We start from the raw sequence: 23,358 nt of genomic DNA, 5'->3' as shown, positions 1-23,358 counted from the left end.
TTGAAGTAATGGCATTAAAATCGAAATTTCAAAAGAAAAAAAATCACGTTTTAGTGTACAGGGAGCAGTAAACAAAAATCTAAAACTAACTTTTGATCTAATGATCAGATGTTTACGTTCTAGGACGCTATCTTAATGGATTGAGAGGGTGAATTCAAATATGACGCTTAATTATAGCAGACAACATATTTTAAGTTCGGAAATCAGACACTAAAACGAGCCTACTTTGCGAAATCTTTTTCCTGTGTATTCGGATTTTTGATCCCCAGTATATAGGGGTTGCCGCAATCTGGAAATATTATCCCAATAGTTTGGTCAGGAAAGCAATGCAATGTTAGGACCCCTTAGTGTTAACTTTACTTTTTGCGCATTTCACCATGTCTTGGGAACTTTCCAGTGAACTTTTAAGTGAATTGAAAATTTTTTGCACTCAATGTTTTAATGTTCATTTAATTTAGAATTTCCTTAATTCCCTACCACTATTGTAAGATATTTACTTTTCACCTAACTTGTAAAATTAAAAAAATTAGAATTCTTCTCAAAATCACTCAGGCGAAGTGATTGCGTTTTATTTAAATCTTATTTAGAAGGTATTTTTCTAAAAGTATTTCATTTAAAGCTTTTATCTAATTTTTGTTTCTTATCTATCTATAGTTATTGAAAGTTAAGTTGATATATTTTAAGTTGAAATGAATGTCGCCCTGCTTTGCATAGTTCAAAAATTATTTCAAAGGAAACATAACTTAACATTAAACACTCAGGACTTACAATTATAAATCAAACAATCACTACCTTTATTTATTAAAAAACACTCTTATGAACTGATAATAAATTGATCTAAGTCCTGAATGTGAGTTCTATAGTATATAATTTATTTAAACTCAGTATATACACATCTGACTTGTGCTGTCGCCAATGGCTCAATTTTGAAATATAGCTTTTCTTTTACAAATTTTCGGATATTTTCATATGAAGGATAGTATTAAGTTTGAGAATTAAAAATTTTTGTTTAAAAAAGTTGTTAAAAATTATAATTATTATTAATACTTGACAACAGGAAGTTTTTAATTAAAGGTTGAAAATTTTTTTAATAATGTTATTTTTTAATAATGTTATTTTTTAATAATGTTATTTTTTAATTCTGTTATTTTTTTAATTATTTTCTTAATTATCTAATTCATATAACAGTATTTAGGAATCTATAAATTTATGCTACGTATGATCGTTGCAGAATAAACTGTACACAATATATGTAAATAAAATATATTTTTAAAATTGTGAATTTTCTATTAATTGCATTTATTATTCTTATACTGAAAGAGTATCAAGGTATCTATGACCTCCACAATAAATGAAGTATTTACGGACTTTTATATATATTAAGGAATAGAATCAATTTTTCACGAAGTTTAAGATCTCATCCCATTGAAAAAAAAAGTTATTTAATAAATATTTTTTTACAATAAATGCTTCTAGTAATAAAGCAAACGCGATATAGGTCATTGAAGAAAAATCCCTTCATTTGTACATTTTTCCCTTCTTGAAATTATTTTACATATTTCTTTTTTCACTAGCGAATTTCCGATTACTTTAAAATTTTAAAAATATCGATTTTTTCATTTGCAAGGAATGTTTACTTTAAAGCGCGATAACATTTTTGAATACTCCAATTTTTTTTTTCTAATAAATAATATGTCTTTGTTAATTTCTAAAAAAAATGTTCATGAAAAAGTTTACATTATTCTTTTATCAAGATTGATTTAACAGAGAAAATAACTAAATTAAAACAGGTTATGTTTTCTTACAATAAAAGTTAAATAGAATTAATTCTTCAAAATAGCGTTCCAATAAAACATGGTATTAAAATGTTACGTTATTTTTTGTGATTCGTTCATTAATAAATTGTTTTTATTTCTTCACAAACGCAATTCTTGTAAAAAAATTAAAAAATTAAATCGGTTATATCAAAAAACTAGATCGTTTTATAAAATATAAATGCAATTTATTTGTAACGTGATCTTAAGAATAAAAAGGTTATTTTCTTTTTTAATTCTCTACTAAAATGAATTAATGAGTTATTTTTATTCATCATGGCTAGTCGAGGAGGAGAAAAAAAAATATCGAATTTCACTGTTTAGGTTACTTTAATTTCTTTCTCTAACCACATTTACGCGTAATCCATCGCCAATTCCACTTGCAATCGCCTAGTTTATAATCTACGGTATGTTTTGTCAATTCGCAACCGGTACATACAAGTGGCTACATATCAAAATTGTGACTTACTTAAGTTATGACCGCAGCAATATAAAATAAGCTTACATTCTCTTAAACATTCAATATTTTTTCAAAATATGAAGATATTGAGAACTGTAATAAAATGATTACTAATCATTTACCAAAAAAAAACTTTTTTGTTTAAAAATTTATATTTACTTTGTAGAAAAAGGGAACAATCAAGTTACTAATTCCATTAAATCTATAAAAATCAAAATAAATTTTTGAGAAAGAAATTGGCATATAACATTTAAAATAAGAATTAAAGAACTCATTAAAAAAACGCGTGTATAATAAATGTTCTTTTCTTAACTTATCTCACTTCCCGAGTTATTCTTATTGCAAATTTTATTCATCTTTTAAAAAACACTAATTCATCACTTTCGATTTTCAAACATTTTCATCGTACGTGCTCCGAATAACAATCGAACAACATTCAGCTTCAACTGAAAGGAATAAAAAAAAATTGTTCTTTTTTCGCCATTTCTTAGAAACATCTTTAAAAAACGTTCAAACAAAAGAACACTTAGCCGTATTATTTACAGCTTCCAGTTCCTCCAACAGCTGCCATTTAACAAGCTTTTAGAAAAGGTCTTTTGTTTCTAATCGAACAATTACGTATGTCGTCCAGCAGCAACCCAAACAAACAACAATGGACTATATATGTTAGACTGGACGATGTGGTCAAGCGATATGACCTTGAAGTGCGTGTTTGTCCTTGGTCATTTAGATACTTCCCGAAACAAAACGATCGACCTTCCAGCAAAAGGAAGGACACTAAGAATAACGGTAAACACAGGTAAGAAAAGAAAAAAGAAAATTCTGCTAAGCCGGCATCTAAGAACGGTAAGTTCGAAAATATTTGTAAATGGTGTTTTGGCGGTCATAAATAGTCCGTTTCGTAAAGTATCGTTATTAGTTTGTTTTTGAGAGAAGAATTATGAGGAAATTCTATATTTTTCACTGGTTTGTGAGATTAAGCATTTTTTGAATGCGTCCTTCGTATTTTTTTACTGGACGGCTACTAAACATTTAAATTGAATTTTTGCTATAACGACCTTAACACTTGTGACAGCGAAATTGATTTTATTTATTCAGTCAAAAAAAAAAAAAAAAACATGCACTGTGAATGTAAAATGCAATTACAGTGGTTATAGTGAGCAAAAAATTCATGCATATATGCACTTTAAATAACTTCTGTTCTAATGATTGGATTTTTACATACTAAATTTCAGAACCGTGATGGCTCAAGGGATAGAACGCTCGCCTTCCAAAGCGGTGACCCGGTTTCGAATCTCAGTCGATTTGAATTCTGCACCCGGCTTGCATTGACCGCAGTGCTAACCTGAAATATCCTCAGTGGTAGATGGATCATGGGTTAGAAGTTCCTTGCAGTGAAGCTTACCGTGGGAGGTTCTCGTGGTCTTCCTCCCCATGAAACGCAAATGCGGGTTAGTTCCATCAAAATGCTCTCCACGAAGACAAATTTCTTCTAATACTTGATCCAGGAGTTCCCTTGTCTTCTGGATTAAGCTCAAAATTACAAGGATACGTAGTTGAACATTACTAGTCGTGAACCCAAAAATTGGGTCAGCTGTTCAATGACGGTTGTAAAATAAAATATTAAATGTCAATCTTAATGGCTCAGAATGCTGGCCACAAATTAGTGCTAACTGTTAATTAAGTTGTGGAATCAGGCACAAAAAAAGTGTTTCCTTAGAATAAGTGCCAATTTCACGATGGTTTTAGACTCTTGACTATCGAAATATGAAAAGGGGGATAGATACCAATAGATAGGTCTAAAGTTTGCTCCCCTTAAAGTTATTTTAAAAACTTTTCGATTCGCTAGGAAAATTCCAGAGTTTGGCGAAAAACGCAAAAATTGAAATTAACGTTGAGGAACCCTAACTTTCGACCGCTCTTCCTGATCAAACTATTGAAATTATATTTCCCAGATTGCTGCCACCCCTTTCATATTTTGAGGATCACTTACGACTTTGTTCGTATTTAAAGGAATTATGCGACTTTATTAAAATTTTATTTCTCAGAAACTATTCAACCGATTTCGTTTAAATTCTGTACTCGCCTCATAGAATTACAATCTTTATAATAATATAAAAATGTGTATCTTACAATTCAAAAATTTGTCGACTATTACTATTATTAAATAAAATAATACAAAAGTAAATAATTATTTTTTGCATGGACAAATTTTATAGTTGCGTTTATATAGTTTGGAATTTTATAGTTGCGTGTAAAAGGTGTTCAATTCGCTTAAAACCTTCTTAGAGATATAGCGATATATGCAAAAAGTAAAATTAGCATTTAGGGGTACAAACTTTGGACAGCTCTTTTGACCAAATTATTGAGACCCTATTTTACAGATTGTAACAACCAACCAGATTTTGAGATCAGAAATCCAAATCCGCCGAAAAAAAGTTAGTTAACACAATGGAAGTACGCTTTTGTGTATGATTTCGTAGCTCAACTGTCTGTACTAATTAATTGTTTGTACTGATCATTAGGGCAAAAAATTATTCAGGGTGTTCCTTTTATTATTTTTTTTAATTTTCATTTTAGCCGCATTTCGAGTTTATATTTCAGGTTTCATTTTTCAATTTCTTTTAAGTACAACGTTTAAAATTTCTAAAAAAAATAATTGTGAAAAATTAAGAAATAAAATCAATCTCTGACATTAATCTACATAAATAATTCATATTGTATTATCTAATTAAAACTAATAATTTTTTTAATGAAAAATTCAGATTATATGTTTCTTCTCTTGTGGCTAAAAAATGCGATTTTTTTGTAACCACTTCGACCTTTTTTTTTTAAATTTTCTTTACGTAAAAAATTCTTTACATAAAGAAAAAAAAACTACAACTTCGACATAATTAATGTTTGCTACTATAATGTTTGACATAATTAATGTTTGCTGCATCGATGAACATTTTCCAATCAAAATGTTCTTAAACATTCCAAAAAATGTCAGTGAAATTTCCTATTTTTTCGTCCTAAGTGAGAAGTGCGAGACTTGAAATTTTCTGAAACAGCGAAGACGAGACGTCAGTAAAATTTTCTTTTTAAAAGAGAGAGATATAAAACTTTTTTAGATTTTTTTTTCGGTCTCTCCTAATAGAGGGAATAGTCAATACGTGGCAAAGCAATAAAAATTTATTCATAAAGGGCACCGACAGTGAGTGACTCATTCAAAAAAGGATATTGCTTCATAATCTTTAGAATGATCTCACAGAGCTGTTTACATTGGCTACAAATTTAATTGAGACTTCACCGGCTTTGAAGATAAAGATTCTGAGGGAATAAAGACAGTCGCAGGTGCTTTGACCAGAATGTGTTCCACTACTTTTAATCTGCAACTCACGTTTAAAAAAGAAAAAGGCGAAATCATTCACGCTTTGAATACTTAATTGAAAAAAATTGCTATATTCTTTAAATTTTAAGGTCAGATTAATTTTTGAATAAGAAATAGGAAAGACAGGTAGTTAAGGGCAATCAACATATATCGCTGGTTCAAAACTAAAACGACACATCTGCAAACGTGTAATGCCTGCAGTTCGTTTTAGTTTTGAAGCAGCGATATGTGCAATTCATTTTTAAAATAACATTAAATTGAAATTAAAACGAAATTGAAAGGCAATGACAGTAACTTTTGTTTCCGTATAAAGTTCTGCATATTTAAGATCAAAAGCTCTGTATATTAAAAAAATTATAAGAAAATATGGTGAAATAAGCTTTCTAATTGAAACTTATAAAACATGCTTAGATATTTGTTTTTTAAAGTTGTTTAATTAACAGTTTGTGCTATTTCCCCCCCCCCACTTTAATGTGTTATTATTTTCTTTTTATAATACACTATCTAGCCATTAATGACCGGACACTGTGAAGTTCGGCGGTGGAGGAATTATGGTGAGGTCCTGTTTCTCATGGTTTGGCCTTGGACCCTTGGTGTTAGTGCGTGGAACCCTGAACGCAGAAGGGTATAGAGACATCCTGGACAATTCGGCGCTTCCCACCCTGTGGCAACAGTTCGGTAATGGCCCGTTTGTGTTTCAACACGATAACGCTGCCATTCATAAAGCACATGCCATCACGGACTGGTTTGATGAAATGGGGGTGCAAGAGCTTGACTGGCCATCCCAAAGTCCCGACATCAATCCAATTGAGCATCTCTGGGATGAGTTGGAGCGCCGGTTGAGGGCCAGACCACAACGCCCCAAAACCACCACTCAACTCTTCGCCATATTACAGGAGGAATGGCGGGCAATACCTGCCGCCGTGTACCAACACCTAGTGGATAGCCTTCCTAGAAGGATTAAAGCTGTGATTCGGGCGCGTGGCTGCCCTACGCCCTACTGACTTGATACTAGCACCTCATGTATCCGAAATGAGGGGTGTCCGGTTATTAATGGCCAGATAGTGTACATACGAGGCATTATAAAGAGTAATTTTTATCTTAGGATAATTATTCTTTATTTTGAAATATCGCATTTACCATCGTAAAGGAATGCGTCCTGAAGAGAACCTTTAGGTTTTCCCATCAAAAAAATTTTCTATTTTATTTTATAATGATTCCTCTTCATAACATTCTACAACAATAGTTCAAATGCCATACAAAATTTGAACGTTTGATACTTTTGTCACAGGCTAATGAAAAAATTCAGATTTTTGCAACGTGCCAGGTCTATTGGAAAGGTCTTTTGCATTTGTGTTCGCCTGGTATTTTGTAGGCTAATTATTAGCATCCTATAAGTTTTTAAGGTAATTATAAAATGCCCATAAAATTGCTTCATTTGTCTGAATTTTCTCTGGATAAGTACTTTCAATCTTTTGCACTAGAGGGCCACAAAAATAAATTCGCAAAATCCTGTGGGCTACATATGTGCAAATATTATAATTTAGCCAAAAAAAATCAAGATAGAGATGATTTTAACTTAGGCTATTAAATATTTTTATTTCTTACATGGTCGTATTTTGTTAAAATTTGAAATATTAAAATAGAATCAATTCAGTTTATGTATTTTTTTTTATTTTCTGAAGCAAATAAAATATGATGATACTGAGATACTCAAAATACTACAGTCCACAGGGCGAAATTCATAAAACAATTATAATGAAAGAACGGTAATAATTCTAAACTAAATATATAATAGTACGTTCATTATTTCTGCTTATTTAAAGTAGAAGTAGAGTTATGTGAAATAGTTGTAGTTGGTAATTTCAAAGTATGTTCCAGATACTGAAGAATGTTAAACGTGCTCGTTTTTGATTTTGTGTTCTTCGACAGAATTAGTCTATTAAATGATTTTTTATATCTCTGAATAAGGCAATAAACAGCCAATACTATAATAGCATCAGCCACGGATTTTGTACTATTAGTTAACATTTGGAATATTTGTTATTCTATTTCTATTTTATTTTCCTGATCAACTATTAATTTAAACAGAATAACACTATTCGGTAGGCCACAGGTGGATCGCGGTTATCGCGCTCAAGACTACTAGCTTAGGCTTATATTACAACTAGCTTTATCTTATGCAAAAGTTTTGAAAACAAAATTGTTGAGTCCTAGTGGATCAGGATATCTCCTGATAGAGCGCTCGCCTTCCTATAAAGTGACCCAGAAATCGAATCCCAGCGATGGCTAGTCAAAACGAATTTTGCACTCGGCTGGCATCGACCACAGTGCTGACGAAAAATATCCTCAGTGGTCGAGGGATTATGGGTTCGAATCCCTTTGTCGTGAGGTAAACCTTGGGAGGTTTTCGCGGTTTTCCTTTCCATGTATCGCAAATGCGGGTTATTTCTATCAAAATGTTTTCCACGAAGATTAATTTCGTCCAATACTTGATACAGGAATTCCCTTGTCTTCTGGATTAGGTTCAAAATTACAAGACTACAGAGTTAGATATTAGCGATCGTAAACTCAAATTCGGGACGACTGTCCAAAGACTGTTATAAAATAAAAAATAAATTAAAAATACAAAGATCTAGTCGAACATTTCAAAATTGATTATTATGTGCTGACTGTTAATAAGAAAATTAAGGAACGCTCTAACATTATTGGCGATCTGCTTCGAAAGGGTAGAACACAGTGCTAGGAGGGTCTGTGTGAGATTCCAGGGAAAGTAGGTCAAAAAATAATTTTAATTAAGAAAAAGAACGAAAGTCCTATTGTTATGCCAGTTGAATACTTTTACAAGCTTCTTCAGCATAGTCGTGGTACTGGACCTAGCACGTGAGTAGGTACTTGCACTTCAAAAAAAAAAAAAGATTTCCCATACCCACACATGTGTATGACTTCAGCACCAGCTAAATCTTTATCAGCAAAATGGCGTATTAAGGTTGAGCTAAGCCTCTCTACATAAGTTAGAATGTGAATTAACGATAAGTTAATTAAATTCAGAGTAGTATCGCACATCGAATTTCTTGAAATATATATATTTCTCGTCTACTTCTTTTATTCACTTAGATTTATTATTAGTTTATGTATTCTATTGTAGCCATAATATATTTTAGCTCTGTGTATCTGGCAACTTCAATGCATAATTACTTTGTTCCATATGGCTTCGTGCCTATGTTTGTGTTAAGTCTCTGTGTAAATATATAGCGAAAGAATTGAAATCTTTGAGAAAGAATCTATGTGGAAGAATTTAGAAAGTACCATTTAAGAGAATTGATATTTGACGGTCTGGACTTACTCGAAATAGAATGGAAAGAGCAGTTGCTAACGTAAACAAATGCCGTGTTTCAACAACCAATCACAATCGAGATACCCACATTACGTCACTTGCGGGTATACCATTGTGTTTCTATGCAACATGTGTCATTTAAAAATGGAAAAAATTATCGACAACACCATAACATTGTTACACGAATCTAACACGTTTAATCAAGAGTCGAATTGATGAACCAATTTATAATCAACTCCTTTGGGAGAATTCAAAATAGTCATTAAACTACTAAAATCATATACAACAGAAATTTTTTTATTTTGCCCTTTAAAAAATAAAGCACGACGCTGAAATTGCATTAGAGTTAGTAATGATTGCATGCATTCAAGAACTTATTGCAAAATGTCTGAAACTAATCAGGCTGATTGAGCGATGAATGATATATTTTCAAATAAGCCTAAAGAGAGTTGTTGCAATAAGCCTAAATAGATTTAGGCTAATTTAGCTGGATACTTTTCCAATGAACAATTCGCAATGCAAGATGGCAGCGATAGTTTGCATAGCGCACGATATTCTCAGGGATATAGAGATCTCTTCTTTCAATAAGGTGACGTAAGTTCGAATCTCAGTGATGATACGAATATACGTTGATACAAATTCTGGTCCCTGCTTGCAACTACAATAGTGCTGACGTAAAATATCCTCAGTGGTAGACGAATCATGGGTTATAATTGTCGTTGTCATAGGGTAAATCGTCCGTGCAACTCAAATTCGGTTTTCATGCTATAGACTCAGATCCAAAAAATTTATAACAACAAATTTATAAAATCATTAAACCCAGATTTAATTATCTTTCGTATTATTTAAAAAAAAATTTTCAAAGTACCTTAAAAAGAATCTTAGGTACTGATATTCTCGTTGATAAGAAAATTTCAATTTTAACTACTTTTTTTTCCTTTGGTATGAACGTAAAAAATGAAACGTTGCAGTGTCTTAAAAATGGCATACAGTTTATATGCTCAAGTTTATCAAAAGTTTGTTTTTATCTCCTTAAACAAATATTTGAAATCAAATTTGATTGAAAGCAGATTGTTTATTTAATTAAAAATTTTGTGAATTAACTGTTTTAACAAAATTTTAGGAAAACAGGAGGGCATTACAAATATCCCAAATGGTTAAAAACAGCACCCAGGTACCCATCTATGCATTCTCTTAGAACATTGATTAAGTTATATACATGAACGCGTCCTAAAATGTCTTACTAGATTAATCAAAAGGTTTTGAGTTTTTAGACGGATATTGAATTGATGTCGAGCGTATATCGCTATAACAAATATCGATTGTACTGCAAATACAAATAAAATAAAACATTTGATATTACGTACTCAATGTAACATAATTACTAAAAGTGCCTGAGCTGCGGTGGCTCAGGGGATAGAGCGTTACTTGCCCAATAAGGTGACTCAGGTTAGAATCCAACCATTGGCTGGTTGATACAAATTCTGGTATTTTTCTGGTACTTAGATATTTATCACCTGTCTGCAAAAAGAGTGAATTTTTTCGCCTATTTCACGTAAGAACAATGGCTGCCAATGAATAAAATTTTGAAAAAAATTGTCAACTAAACTGAGATTCTCAAATATAGATCACAGTTTGCAGAGATAGATTTGCATTTAGTTTAGGAAAGCATGTAGTGGAGAGACACTTACTGTTATGAGAAACAGAAATAGTCACCCATTTGAGTTTAAAAAAATTACATTAATATAATAATAACACGTTTACCCGTTCACTCAGTTTAAAAAAAGGATTCCGCTTTTCGAGAATAATATTTTTTTATTGAAAACCGTCGTTGAACAGCCGACCCAGTTCTTGGGTTTACGACTACTAGTGGTCAACTCTGGAGCCATGTAATTTTGAGCCCAATCCAGAAGACAAGGGAACTCTCCATAAAGTATCCGGGGAAATTTTGTTCTGATGAAACTAGCCCGAATTTGCTTTACATGGAGAGGAAGACCACGAGAACCTCCCCCTGTTAGCCTGACGGCAAAGGGATTCTAACCCATTATTTGTCTACCACTGACGATCAGCACTGTGATCTGTGCGAGCCGTGGGCAGAGTTCGAATCAGCTAGCCGACGCTGGGATCTACCCTACGTCACTTCATCGGGAGTCGAGCGCTCCATCTCCTGTGCCACCGCGGCTTCCTCGAAAATAATTGAAACTTTTCCATCTATTTTAGATTGCGCACTGTACATTTTTACATTTGTTAATGTGCATATTATCCAAATGATATTTATCTTTGCAGATACAATTATATCTTAAACAAAAATTATCGTTATAGATATTGCTTACATTATTGTCGTATTCGATTATGATTGCGAAATTTATGTTGTCGTAATTATCGTATATTTGATATTTATTGCATTATGCAACATTCACGTTATGGTGGTGTGAGCATACATTCTAAAGCATCGTTGAAAAAAATATCAATGTTTCACGATATATCAAAATATTGATCAGTCCCCACGATCAGCTCTAGTCTATAGCCATATCATATGGTCTATCCTATTCTTAATTCTGAAGATTCTTACACCCTCAAAATATGGATCCCGGGAACAAAAATATTAGGTTCTAAGTTTTGATGAAAATTCCGAAGATTCTTACCCCCTGAAAATTTGTGCCTCGAAATCAAGAGACTTGCATTCTTATTTTTGATGAATTCCGAAGAGTTTTGCCTTCTCAAAATATGGCTTCCTAAAGCAACAGATTTGCAGTCCAATTTTTGATAAATTCTGAAGAACCCCCTGAAAATTTGTGAATCGAAATCAAAAACTTGCATTCTTATTTTTAATGAATTCTGAAATTTTTTACCTAAAGCAAGATATTTGGATTCTAAATTTTGATGAATTCTGAAGATTCTTATTTGATAACAATAGAAGATAATCGAATAGAAAGGTAATAAATATCATAACAAATGGTTAGATATCGATATTTTATGACAATACATCGAGAATATTAAGAGTTCGATATCGCCAAGCACAAATCTTAAGTAATCTTAGTTAAAAATGCAAATCAGTTTTGCAACAGCCATTATGAACAGAAATCATTACAATCAATAAAATTGGAATTGTTATGTAAATTGCTGTCATTAATGTGTTTTATGACAGTTTTAATACAAAAACTCCGTGTTCTGCACGAGAGGTTAAGTCTTTGATTACATTTCACGCTAAGTTGAGCATATCAGCCTCATCTCTCTCTTATATAATCACATAAATCTATTTTTCCCACTAAATAACAAAGGCCAGACGTTATATTGCATTTAAATAATGTATAATTTCACAACATTACTTTTGCTTATCTTCAAGTTTTTTTCATTCCTATTGAAGATGATGTTTGTGATAATAGTGTTCTTGAACGGCATCACTTTCCGCTTTGCTGGAATTAGTAATCAGGGAAAATAAAATGAGCTACACAGTTTCAGTGCTTTAAACTCGAATTATGTCTATGATTTTATGCGAGCCGTTGTGGCTCAGGGGATAGAGCACTCGCCTCCTATGAGATGGCCCTGATTCGAATCCCAATGATAGCTGGTAGAAAAGAATTCCCCACCCGGCTCGCACCGACCACAGTGCTGACGTAAAATATCTTCAGTAGTAGAGGATCACTGGTTATAATCCCCTTACCGTCAGGCTAACCGTGGGGGTAGTTTTCTTGGTTTTCCTCTCCATATAACGCATATGCGGGGGTTGATTCCATCAAAGAAGTTCTTCACGAAGGCAAATTTATTCGCAATATTTGATCCTGGAGTTCCTTTGTCTTCTAGATTGGGTGCGGAATTACAAGGCTACGGAGTTGAACTTTGGTAGTCGCAAACCCAAAATTGGGCCGGCTACTGTTATATAATATTATATTGTTATAATAATATTATATTATTATAATAATTTTATGAAGAATCGTGGTGGCTCAGGGGATAGAGCGTTCGCATTCCAATGAGGTGAAAAGGATTCGAATCCCAACGATGACTGGGCGATACGAAGTCCGGCTCGCACTGACCATAGTGCTGACGTGAAATATCCTCAATGGTAGACGGATCATAGGTTAGAGTTCCCTTGCGGTCAGGCTAACCGTGGGTGGTTTTCGTACTTTTCCTCTCCGTGTAACGCAAATGCGGGTTATTTCCATCAAAAAGTCCTCCACGGAGTGTAAGTTTCACCAATACTTGATCAGGGAGTTTCCTTGTCTTCTTGATTGGGTTCAAAATTGCAAGGCTACGGAGTTAAACATTGGTAGTCGTAAACTCAAATATGCGTTAGCTATTCAACAAAGGTTATAATTATTATATAACTTAATGCTTTTCTAAATGGCAGAGCTCCTTGTTTTATCCCTTCTGACCCATGATTGCTTCACATTTACAACTCGACACAAAACAGTGTGTTTCTGTAAATATTTACTTCATGAAATATGAGTCCTTTTCAAAATTAAATGACATTCAGAAGACTTTTTTTTAAGAAAATAAATAAATAAATATTCTGTTTGTTTCTTATAAAAATTTCAGGCGCTATTGGAATGTTTTGCGCACATAAAACTGAAAATAGGGTTACAGTTTTTGATTTGGAACGTAAAGTAAATAAACAAATAAATAAAACATTGACTTGAATTCGCTCTCTTTTACCAACAGGAAGTGTCACAGTTTTGGCACCTATATTACTGTTACCAACATACATTATCAAACAGGCCTCTTTCTCTTTTTTATTATAACAAATGATAAAACTACTTTTAATGGAAAAATATCAAGCTTTTATTAAATCTTATTATCTTATATTTTAAATTAATATTAAAAAAATGTTCATACACTTTAGTCGAATTTACACTGTAAATCACTTTTTGTTAAATCAAATATTAATATAAAGCTTAATAACTGGTAGTTAAAGGAGTGGGGGGAAAATAACAGAAGGAAGGCTGTTGGTAGATTTAAATTTTAAATGTTTTTGTAATGCTAATCACTGATCTTTAGTCATACAAATATTGATTCCTACCTAAATTTCTTTTATTAAACTTGTGCACTGAAATACTAAATTAAAAGTCAATAAATTGAAATTCAAAGTCAATAAAAGTCACTAGTTGAAGAAAATTTTCCTCATATTTAAAAAATTAAGCTTTAAAAGATATTCAATATTAAGTTTTTCTTCGTAAATTTATTCTTCATTCGTATTTTTAAAATTTATCAGAAAAATTTGAAATATTTCAAATACAAAACAAAAATCGATTAAGGTAATGCTTTACTTAAAACAATCTAAATTTACATTTTACTGCTATGTGTAAAAGAGTGGAGTAACGGGAAAAGTAAGGGGAGTACTTTGAAAATATTTTTCAATTGAGTATGAAAAACTTTGAGGCAACGTTAAACAATTCGATTTTTCTTAAAAAGTAATTTCAAAACTGCATATTAGATAAGCAGTGCTATGATTTACATAAAACACAATTTTCAGAACTAGATAAATTAAATTTTTTTCAATTAACATTTGGTTTTATCGCAGTTTAAATAAGAAGAAAAGAGGCTGTTAAGTAGCCATTTAATTACGCAGTTGTTATTTGTAATAATTTCGATGTATCTGAATTTGCGGAAAAAATCGTAAATGCTTAAGAAGTACTTGAGTAATTAAAATTACACAAAGTCATGGGATATCAAATAAATGCTCAAGTGTTTTTAAAAATGACTCATATTCTCTTTGCTCACGTTACCAACTTTTTTTTTAAAAAACTCAAATCATTTTTTACTCAATCCCTATTAATATTTTATGTAAAAATATTTGAAAGCAATGATTTTCTTCTGTTATAACAAATTTAGTGAATTTTCTTATCAATTAATGATAATTTCGATTTCCAGAAATATCAAATTGTGATTTCTAGAAATATCAAATTGTCTATTGCAAATTTTTATAGCATTAGTAGTGTAATTTCAAATAAAAAAATATCTGTTTAAGCATTAATAAACCTTTTTCGGTTTCTCGAAAATCATGTTTGATGTTTGGAAAACAAAGGAAAAAAACAATGGCGAATATTTCCTTTCTATCTAGTAATGTCTAATACTTTCTATGACCAGATTTTCTTATTTTCTACCCCTGTAGTCTACTGGAGGGAACTACTGTTCGTTTTCAAGGGCAGAAACTTCTTTTCGGGACCGATTCAGTTTTTAGAAGGGCTGCCGGACACTGCAAATGGAAATTGCACAATCTGATGGAAAGCTATGAGATCTAAGTTCAATCCTGACTGCAAACGAAGCAACCAGTGTGTATATGCAGCAAGGTGCACTTTAAATCTGCCGTGCCGGAAAGTCCTCTTGTTGATTGTGGTGTAGAAGTTTGTGGTGTAGAAGTTTGTGATATTCATACCTGTGATATTCAACCCTGCTGTGTGTTTTTGTGTGCTACATACTTAATTAACTGTTACTGATCATTTCATAAAAACTTTCAAAAAAGCATTTGAAGACTGCTTGGAAATATAATTGCAAGTAAACAAAGACTCGTAATTGGAAGAATAAACTCAATCTGTGTCAAGTAGTTCTAAAGTCATGATTTTTTTTAAATTTAAAATTGATAACAAGTAAAATAAAAGCACTTAATCCATCTGTCGTTTTTTTTTAATTAGGAATAAAATTTATTTTATTTACGAACAAAAATATTTTTTTTAAATTGTGTATTACCAAAAGATTATCGACATGTTTATTTTAAACTATGAAGGTTAGAACGTTCTGCATTTACAATTAGATGAAGTTTATTTTATAATGTGTTTTGTTTTGAAATAAAACTATTATGTTGTAAAATGGTGTAATGTATATTTTGATTTTTTTTATTCTTAATTATAGAAAAGTGTAATTTCTTCTGCAACTTTGTAATAAATTTTCAAAATTTTTAAAAAATTGGTAATTAGCAGATATGATGTTTGCATTGATAAAGCTTAGTAAGATATAAAGTTGGAAATTTTTTATAGTCGCACTGAAGTGTAATGAAAACAATTGAATATCTTTAAAATGTTGGTTACTTTTAATTTTTGATATGATATCGGAAGCAATTTTCTTCTAACACTAACTTTAAAGTCTATCTCAAACTAGTGAGTATTTTTATTATCAGCATCGTGTTTATTTCTTAAATTTTAAATTATATATTTCAAATATGAGACAAGAAGCCTATACTTTTGTCATGTTTAAAATAATATAATAGAAAAAAAACTGATAATCGTAAAAGTTTTTTTGATTGATTTATTGGGAGTACAAGCAATTTCCCGCCGTTTTCTATCAAAAACTAGTAGTTTATTGTGAAAAAGCGGTACATTATCTTTTATTCAAAGTATCCTCCATTACAAGACACTATCTTTTCCCATCTTTCTGGGAACATTCAGATACCACGTCGGAAAAACTCTTCATATTTCGAGGATATCCCCGAATCGATCCATTCCTTGATATCTTGAAATAATATAAATTTCCGCTTAGACAGACCATGTGTCATCGCCCGGAATAGGTGATAATCTAAAGGGGCAAGATCTGGCGAATACAGCGGGTGGGTTAAGATTTCCCATTCAAGTGCTTCCAAATAGCAAAATCAATTTTCATGCATAGCCATTTCCACGGCAATCGTAACGTACATCAATCTTGAACCTTCGGAGCAGCTTAGTGGTATCACCATCTTCAGTGCCTTACAGGCCCTCAGCAAAGGTACCTCAAGCCTAATTTTGAATATCAAAGAACAGCTTGGACAACTTCAACGTCTCCATAAAAAATGCTTCTTGCAGGGGATTCCCGCCCGCGTGAATCTGATTCCTTGGCTATAAATGCCAGAGATCTCAATCAAAATACAATCCCAACTACGCTGGCAGATGCAAATGCTTTTGCATAGTCAAGACTATTCACCCCCTTAAAAATCAAGGCCCACGATCAAATAACTAATCTTGACATCGATAGGAAGACAGCCACCACTCTCATCAGACTAAGAACAAAACATGAAAATCTCTGCAGATGGAACTAGAAAATATCAAAACTGTGGCAGCTGTCTTAATGTGGAACTCACACCATATCATGTTTTTAACTGCCCTGCAGTCGCTGTAGGACTTCACCCCTTAAACTAGAGAAGATTAACCCCTTGAACAAAAGAAGATTTATATTCATTTAATGCCATGAAGATAGCAAAGAATGTTCAAGTACACCATGAGATATGATTCAATAGAGGATGCGACACTAACCAACTAATTTTCATGCAAAATCGACGTTCAATGTCTCTGAACTTCAGTTCGAATGGAACACTACTTCCTTGTTTTTGGATCATTCTCAACGATTTTAAATTATATGAGATTGCTTGCTGAGTCACTTGTAATGTAAGAGCAAGTTCTTTTTGCATTTGAGACGAATCTTCTTCAAGTAATTTTTCCAATTCCTTGTCTTCGTACAATTTGGGCCTTTCAATGCGTTCATAGTCTTTTGCGTCTAACTCACAGTTTTTAAACTTCTGACACTCACGACAACTTCTCTCACTTAAAGCAGCCTCACCGTACGCTTCTCCAAGCAATCGATGCGCCGCAGCTGCAGATTTCTTCAAATTAAAGAAGTAAATGTAAAGTTCCCGAAAATGACGCTTACTTGGTACAAAACTGGACATTTTGGCACGAAAACAATAACGTAAAGCTATTACGGAATCACTAATACTTTATAGTTATGTTGTTACCAGATGAGCAACCTTACAATAAGACGTTTAATACCAATCAATTTCTACATAATCTTTTTGCAGTGCCCTCTTGTGACGAACGGCGGGAACTTATTTGTACACCCAATAATATTTCAATTAAGGACATTTACATTATAATAAAAAAGAATTCTAATCTATAAAAAAAAGAATTTTGCTTAAATTTGCATTTGAAAGGTCCGGTATATTCATTGTGAAAACATGTTGTGCAAAAGAATAATGTAGCTTTTTCTATGGGTTAACTAATGGATACCAGAAACCTAATTTCATTTTCTTTTTTTTTAAAAGTCACGTTTAAGGCGTTTACAAATAACTCCTATTTTGTTTTTAATACGTTCGTAATGCATAAACTCTTATTAGCGAAGAAAATTTCTGATGTGGCCACATAAAATTAATTTTACATTATAAGAAATTATTGGCAATTTTTGTAACATTAGTTGTTTTTCTAGTTTTACTCCTTGAATATATTTCCACGGGTGCCTTTGGGTTTTGTTAAGTGAAATTTTAGATACTAAAAGAATAAAGTTACTTAAGTATTTCTCCATTTAATTTCAGTGAAAAAAAGAAGTGGAAGAAAATTTATGAAAGTAAATAATTTGAATATTTTTAAATAATTTTCTTCATTGTCCCAATTATTACAAAAAATAAGAGTTTCAAAAGTTCACAACAATTTTATTACAATACAATAATTTATTTTAATAACAACAATAATTTTATTTTAATCTTGTATAAATCTTTTAAAAAAGTTATAGTTTTAGTTTTTGGGAAAAAAATGGCATATAGCTATATATTAAACCCATTTTCAAGTTAAAATTTTCACTCCATTCAAATGCAAGTTTAACTTTATAATTATATAGTGTGGTTTTCACTATATAATTTCTTAATATAAATGTATGATATTTGTGAAATTGATGAAAATATGTAAATAAAGAGCGAAATTTAAATATTAACATTACAAAATATAACACTACCTTTGTATTGAACTCGTTATAAAAAAAATTCTGGTGGGAGAACCTCAAATATATATTTTGAAATAATATAACTGCTACCTGCTAAAATGTAGAAATCAGTTTTTTAACAGATTATCAAATGCAGATTAAGTTGGATGATTTTTTTAAAGAGCAAAGAAATTGTTTCCTTTCTGAATAATCTGCAAAACACCCAGATTATCTACACATTTCCTGCTTAACACTCGTTAAAGTGATAGTACGGTCTCTTCTGGAACAACCGCATCGTTTCTGTACCCTTAAAATAACATATTGTTATTTATTTTCAACTATCTAAATAATCAAGTGACTACAATCAAACAATCAACACTTAATTGGAATAACTCGTCAATCACTTTAAAAACTACTAAAAATATTGTTATATGAATTCGGTATCTAAAGAATCTAAATCTGAATTTGGTATCTAAAGAATCTAAATTTGGTATCCACCCTCGTAGATACCAAATTGTTTGCTATTTATATTTCTGGCCTAATAATGAAAAAACAAATATGTAGGATCGAAATTGGTTTTATTGTTTTTTCAAAATATTCTCCATGATGATCAATACACTTTTGCATGCATTTGAACCAATTTTCAAAGCACTTTTTCCAGTCCGATTGAGGTAATTCCAAAACATGCGTTTTGAATGCATCAACCGCTTCTTCGGGGGTCGAAAATCGTTGTTCACGTAATTTATTTTTGATGTGTGGGAATAAGAAGAAGTCATTGGGTGCCAAATCAGGGCTGTACGGCGGATGACCCATCAGTTCGATCTTTCGCTCCGTCAGAAATGCCTTTGTTTGAGTCGATGTGTGAGAGCTCGCATTGTCATGATGAAGAATGATTCGCCTGTTCTTCTGCTTTTTTCGAATTTCTCCGATGACTTCTGGCAAACAAATGGTCGTGTACCATTCAGAATTGACCGTTCTGCGTTGCTCTAACGCCACTTTTGCCACATGACCGTTAATGCCGAAGAAACAGGCAATCATTTGTTTCGATATGCTTCTTCCTCTAACAACTTTTGTTGGTTTTGCCTCGTCTTGGAAGACCCATACAGTTGATTGCTGTTTTGCTTCCAGCTCATATGCATAGATCCATGATTCGTCACCTGTGTAGATGTTATACACAGCCTTTGATGTACCTTGAACGTATTTTTCCAACATTTCCTTGCACCAATTGACACGAGCCTTTTTTTTTAGCGTTTGTCAGATTATGCGGGATGCAACGCGAACAAATTTTTTTTACGCTCAAATGTTCATGCAATATTTTATTGATGCTAGTCATTATAATGTCCAAAGACGCCTCTATCTCACGGTATGTCACATGACGATCTTGCTTTATCAGTTCACGCACAGCATCGATCTTTTCTGGCACAACAACGGATTTTGGACGACATGCACGGGATTCGTCCTGGATCGAACATCGACCACGATTAAATTCGTTATACCAATTTTTTTACAGTGCTGTAGGATGGCGCTTTATCGCTGAATAAAGAATTAAGTTCATCGAAGCACTCTTGTCTTGACAATCCACGTCGAAAGTTATGAAAAGTAATGGCACGAAAATGTTCACGATTCAATTCCATTTTTTGAAAGAGAAGAACTTTTCAATTTACTGTCAACAACACAAATGAAGCTATAATGGTAAATCGTCTGCTGAATTTATGTTTAAAAATATCAAACTTTCGATTAAAATCGTTTGCGGTCGTCTAGCAACACTTACTGTTGCTAAGGCCAGAAATATAAATAGCAACCCTCGTACAGAGTCTAAATCTAAATTCGGTATCTAAAGAATCCAAATCTAAATTCGGTATGCAAAAGAATAAAGTCGATACCATAAAAATCAGTTGATAGAATGAAAGAAACAAATGTAATCAAACTACTTATAATATTATTACAATCAAAAAAATTAACACAATTTCTTTCGGTATCTATAGAATCTAAATCTAAATTCGGTATCTAAAGAATCTAAATCTAAAGAATCTAAATCTAAATTAGGTATCTAAAGAATCTAAATTCGGTATTTATAGAATCTAAATCTAATTTCGGTATCAAACGAATCTAAATTTAAATTCGGTATGCAAAAGAATCAAGTCGATACCATAAAAATCAGTTGATAGAATGAAAGAAACAAATGTAATCAAACTACTTATAATATTATTACAATAAAAAAAATTAACACAATTTCTTTCGGTATCTATAGAATCTAAATCTAAATTCGTTATCTAAAGAATCTAAATTCGGTATCTATAGAATCTAAATCTAAATTTGGTATCTAAAGAACGCAAATCTAAATTCGGTATCTGAAGAATCAAGTCGATACCATAAAAAAATCAGTTGACAGATTGAAAGAAACAAATGTTTGACTCAGAAACCGTTAACGTGCACAATACTAACTAAATTGAGAAAAAAAACTTTTGATAGTGCACTTTAACAGATCAACCTTTGTTAATTTTCAGATAAGCTATAGGATGCTGTATCCAAATGACAATACAAATTTTTGCACTCACCACAGAAGAATGCAGGAATAATAGCCGGCGAGTCTGTATCTTCTTCCCCAGCAAAAACCTTCCAGTTCTTGGGTGAAGTACTCGGCAACTGTGAGAAGGGGAAAAGGCAAGCCCCTCACTAAAGCACCCCTATATTCAGCCTTCATTTCATCAGCTGAAAATATTAAAAAGCTTTTAAAATCAATACAAAGTGAATATATTAACGAGGCTGGAAAAAACATATTTATGAAGAAAACAAGAACATCTGCATCACTAATTCACTTTATTCAAGACCGTGTTTCATGTTTCGCACAGTAAGGGACAGTATTTGTAGAGGCTGTTTCAACTTCTGGTAGAAGAATTTCTGCTGGTGTAAACTAAATTGCATAAATCTGTATCTCAACGATCAGGTAATTGCATATCAATATAGGATATTTCCCAAAGTACTTTTATTCATATCTGATGTTTAAAAATATGAAAAACCATTCTTTTCGCAAAAATACGCCACAAAAATGAAATTTAGAGCAACTCAATATTTACGAGTATATACAAACAAACCCGGAACGTCGAAAAAAGAAATTGTCGCGTCAAAGCTATGACGTCAAAAGAGGACCTCAAGACTTCCGGTAGGGTTTGTTTGCTTTTTTAGGATAGATGGTAAATATCAAAAATTTCACAATTATTTAAAAATAAAATTTTTTTTATACAGCAGAACGAGATACTAGTTTTTGCTTGAAGAGGTCAAAATTTGTTGCAAATGAATTTTAAATGTGGCTTAATAAATGACTATATGAATTTTTTTAATCGTCTTTCTGTCTTTTATGTCTAACAAATGCACTGAATAACATTTTAAACTAAATGAATTAGTTAGTAGTTTTAACTAAGTCAATTGGTACTGCCAGTTTGAATCCAGACCACCCTATTGTTTGCTGACTGACATTTTAAAAATATTTATTTATTTTTTATTTTACTTTTATTTATTTACAAGAAAAGGAATAAGCAAGAGAGAAATATTTCGGTGACCTGGGATCACATGACCCATTATGGCAACCATAAAAGCTATTTATATTAAAATTACACAAAGAACGTTAATACATAAAACTAGAGCCATGGTGGCTCAGGGGATAGAGCATTCGCCTCCCGATGAGATGACCGGGTTCGAATCCCAGTGATGGCTGGTCGATACGAAACCCGCACCCGGCTCGAACCAACCACAATGCAAACGTAAAATATCGTCAGTGATAGATGGATTATGAGTTAGAATCCCCTTGCGGTCTGCCTAATCGTGGGATGTTTCCGTGATTTTCCTTTCCATTTAACGCAAATGCAGGTTAGTTCTATCAAAAAAGTCCTCCAGGAAGGCAAACTTCTCCCAATACCTGATCGAGGAGTTCCCTTGTCCTCTGGATTGGTTTCAAAATTACAAGTCTATGGAATTGAACATTGGTAGTAGTAAACTCAAAATTGGGTTGGCTGCTCAACGATGGTTATAAAATAAAATACATAAAACTGGATAGAGAAAAATATAATGCACACAACCTTCTAGTGGCTAGCAAGGTTCAAGATAGGTAAACAATTTGCAGTCACTTTATTCTGTGAGACTTACATGGAGTTAAAAGAAGTTCTCAAAATTGTTAATTGTAAATTATGATTCTTTTAATTTCCATTTGAACCTTTGTGAGGAACGTTTTGCCAATCGGTGGGAATATTATGGAAAAATTCAGGAGCTAAATAACTGAAGTTCTTGCATGATGTATTTTTATGGGGTATATTTTGGTAGGTCATCGTGGGTTTAATATGTCCTTTACACTCGTTTGGGTTCATACATAAATCGATACATATTTTATTGAAAAAAAAGAGACGAAGCGGAAGAATGCTTATAAATTTGAAATTATTAATATTTATTGCATTATAGATACCAAGCTAAATTTTTATAAATTTCTTTTATAGTGCATCAAGTTTTTTAATATTTGAGTAAAATCACCACCCAAATCGTTAGATCGTAATTTATTTGCAAATGATCCCATTAATAATAAAAGACGTTAACATTTTTCTTTTTTTTTATATTTAAGATGGCAAAAACTGTAAATTAATTTATTGGACACATTATCATACATATGCATACTTTTAACAGGCGTGAGTTCTTAATAATCGAATTTGCAACATTTCTTGTTTAAAAGTCGAAA

At 32.0% G+C, this 23,358-nt stretch overlaps 1 protein-coding gene across 4 annotated transcripts in view; it reads right to left on the bottom strand.

Annotated features, from left to right (window-relative positions):
* Positions 1-23,358, bottom strand: part of LOC107456259 (dual oxidase maturation factor 2) — a 296,093-nt gene that overhangs the window by 49,611 nt on the left and 223,124 nt on the right. For all 4 annotated transcript variants that reach the window (XM_087166344.1, XM_087166346.1, XM_087166347.1 and 1 more), the window contains exon 6: positions 21,194-21,347. In XM_087166344.1, the coding sequence (XP_087022470.1) occupies positions 21,194-21,347 (154 nt within the window). The remainder of the gene's footprint in view (positions 1-21,193; positions 21,348-23,358) is intronic.

This window comes from Parasteatoda tepidariorum, chromosome 6 (assembly GCF_982258835.1).
Source record: "Parasteatoda tepidariorum strain Cologne lab strain chromosome 6, Ptep-v5.0, whole genome shotgun sequence".
NCBI classification, from domain to species: domain Eukaryota; kingdom Metazoa; phylum Arthropoda; class Arachnida; order Araneae; family Theridiidae; genus Parasteatoda; species Parasteatoda tepidariorum.
This window is presented reverse-complemented; position numbering and strand designations above follow the sequence as displayed.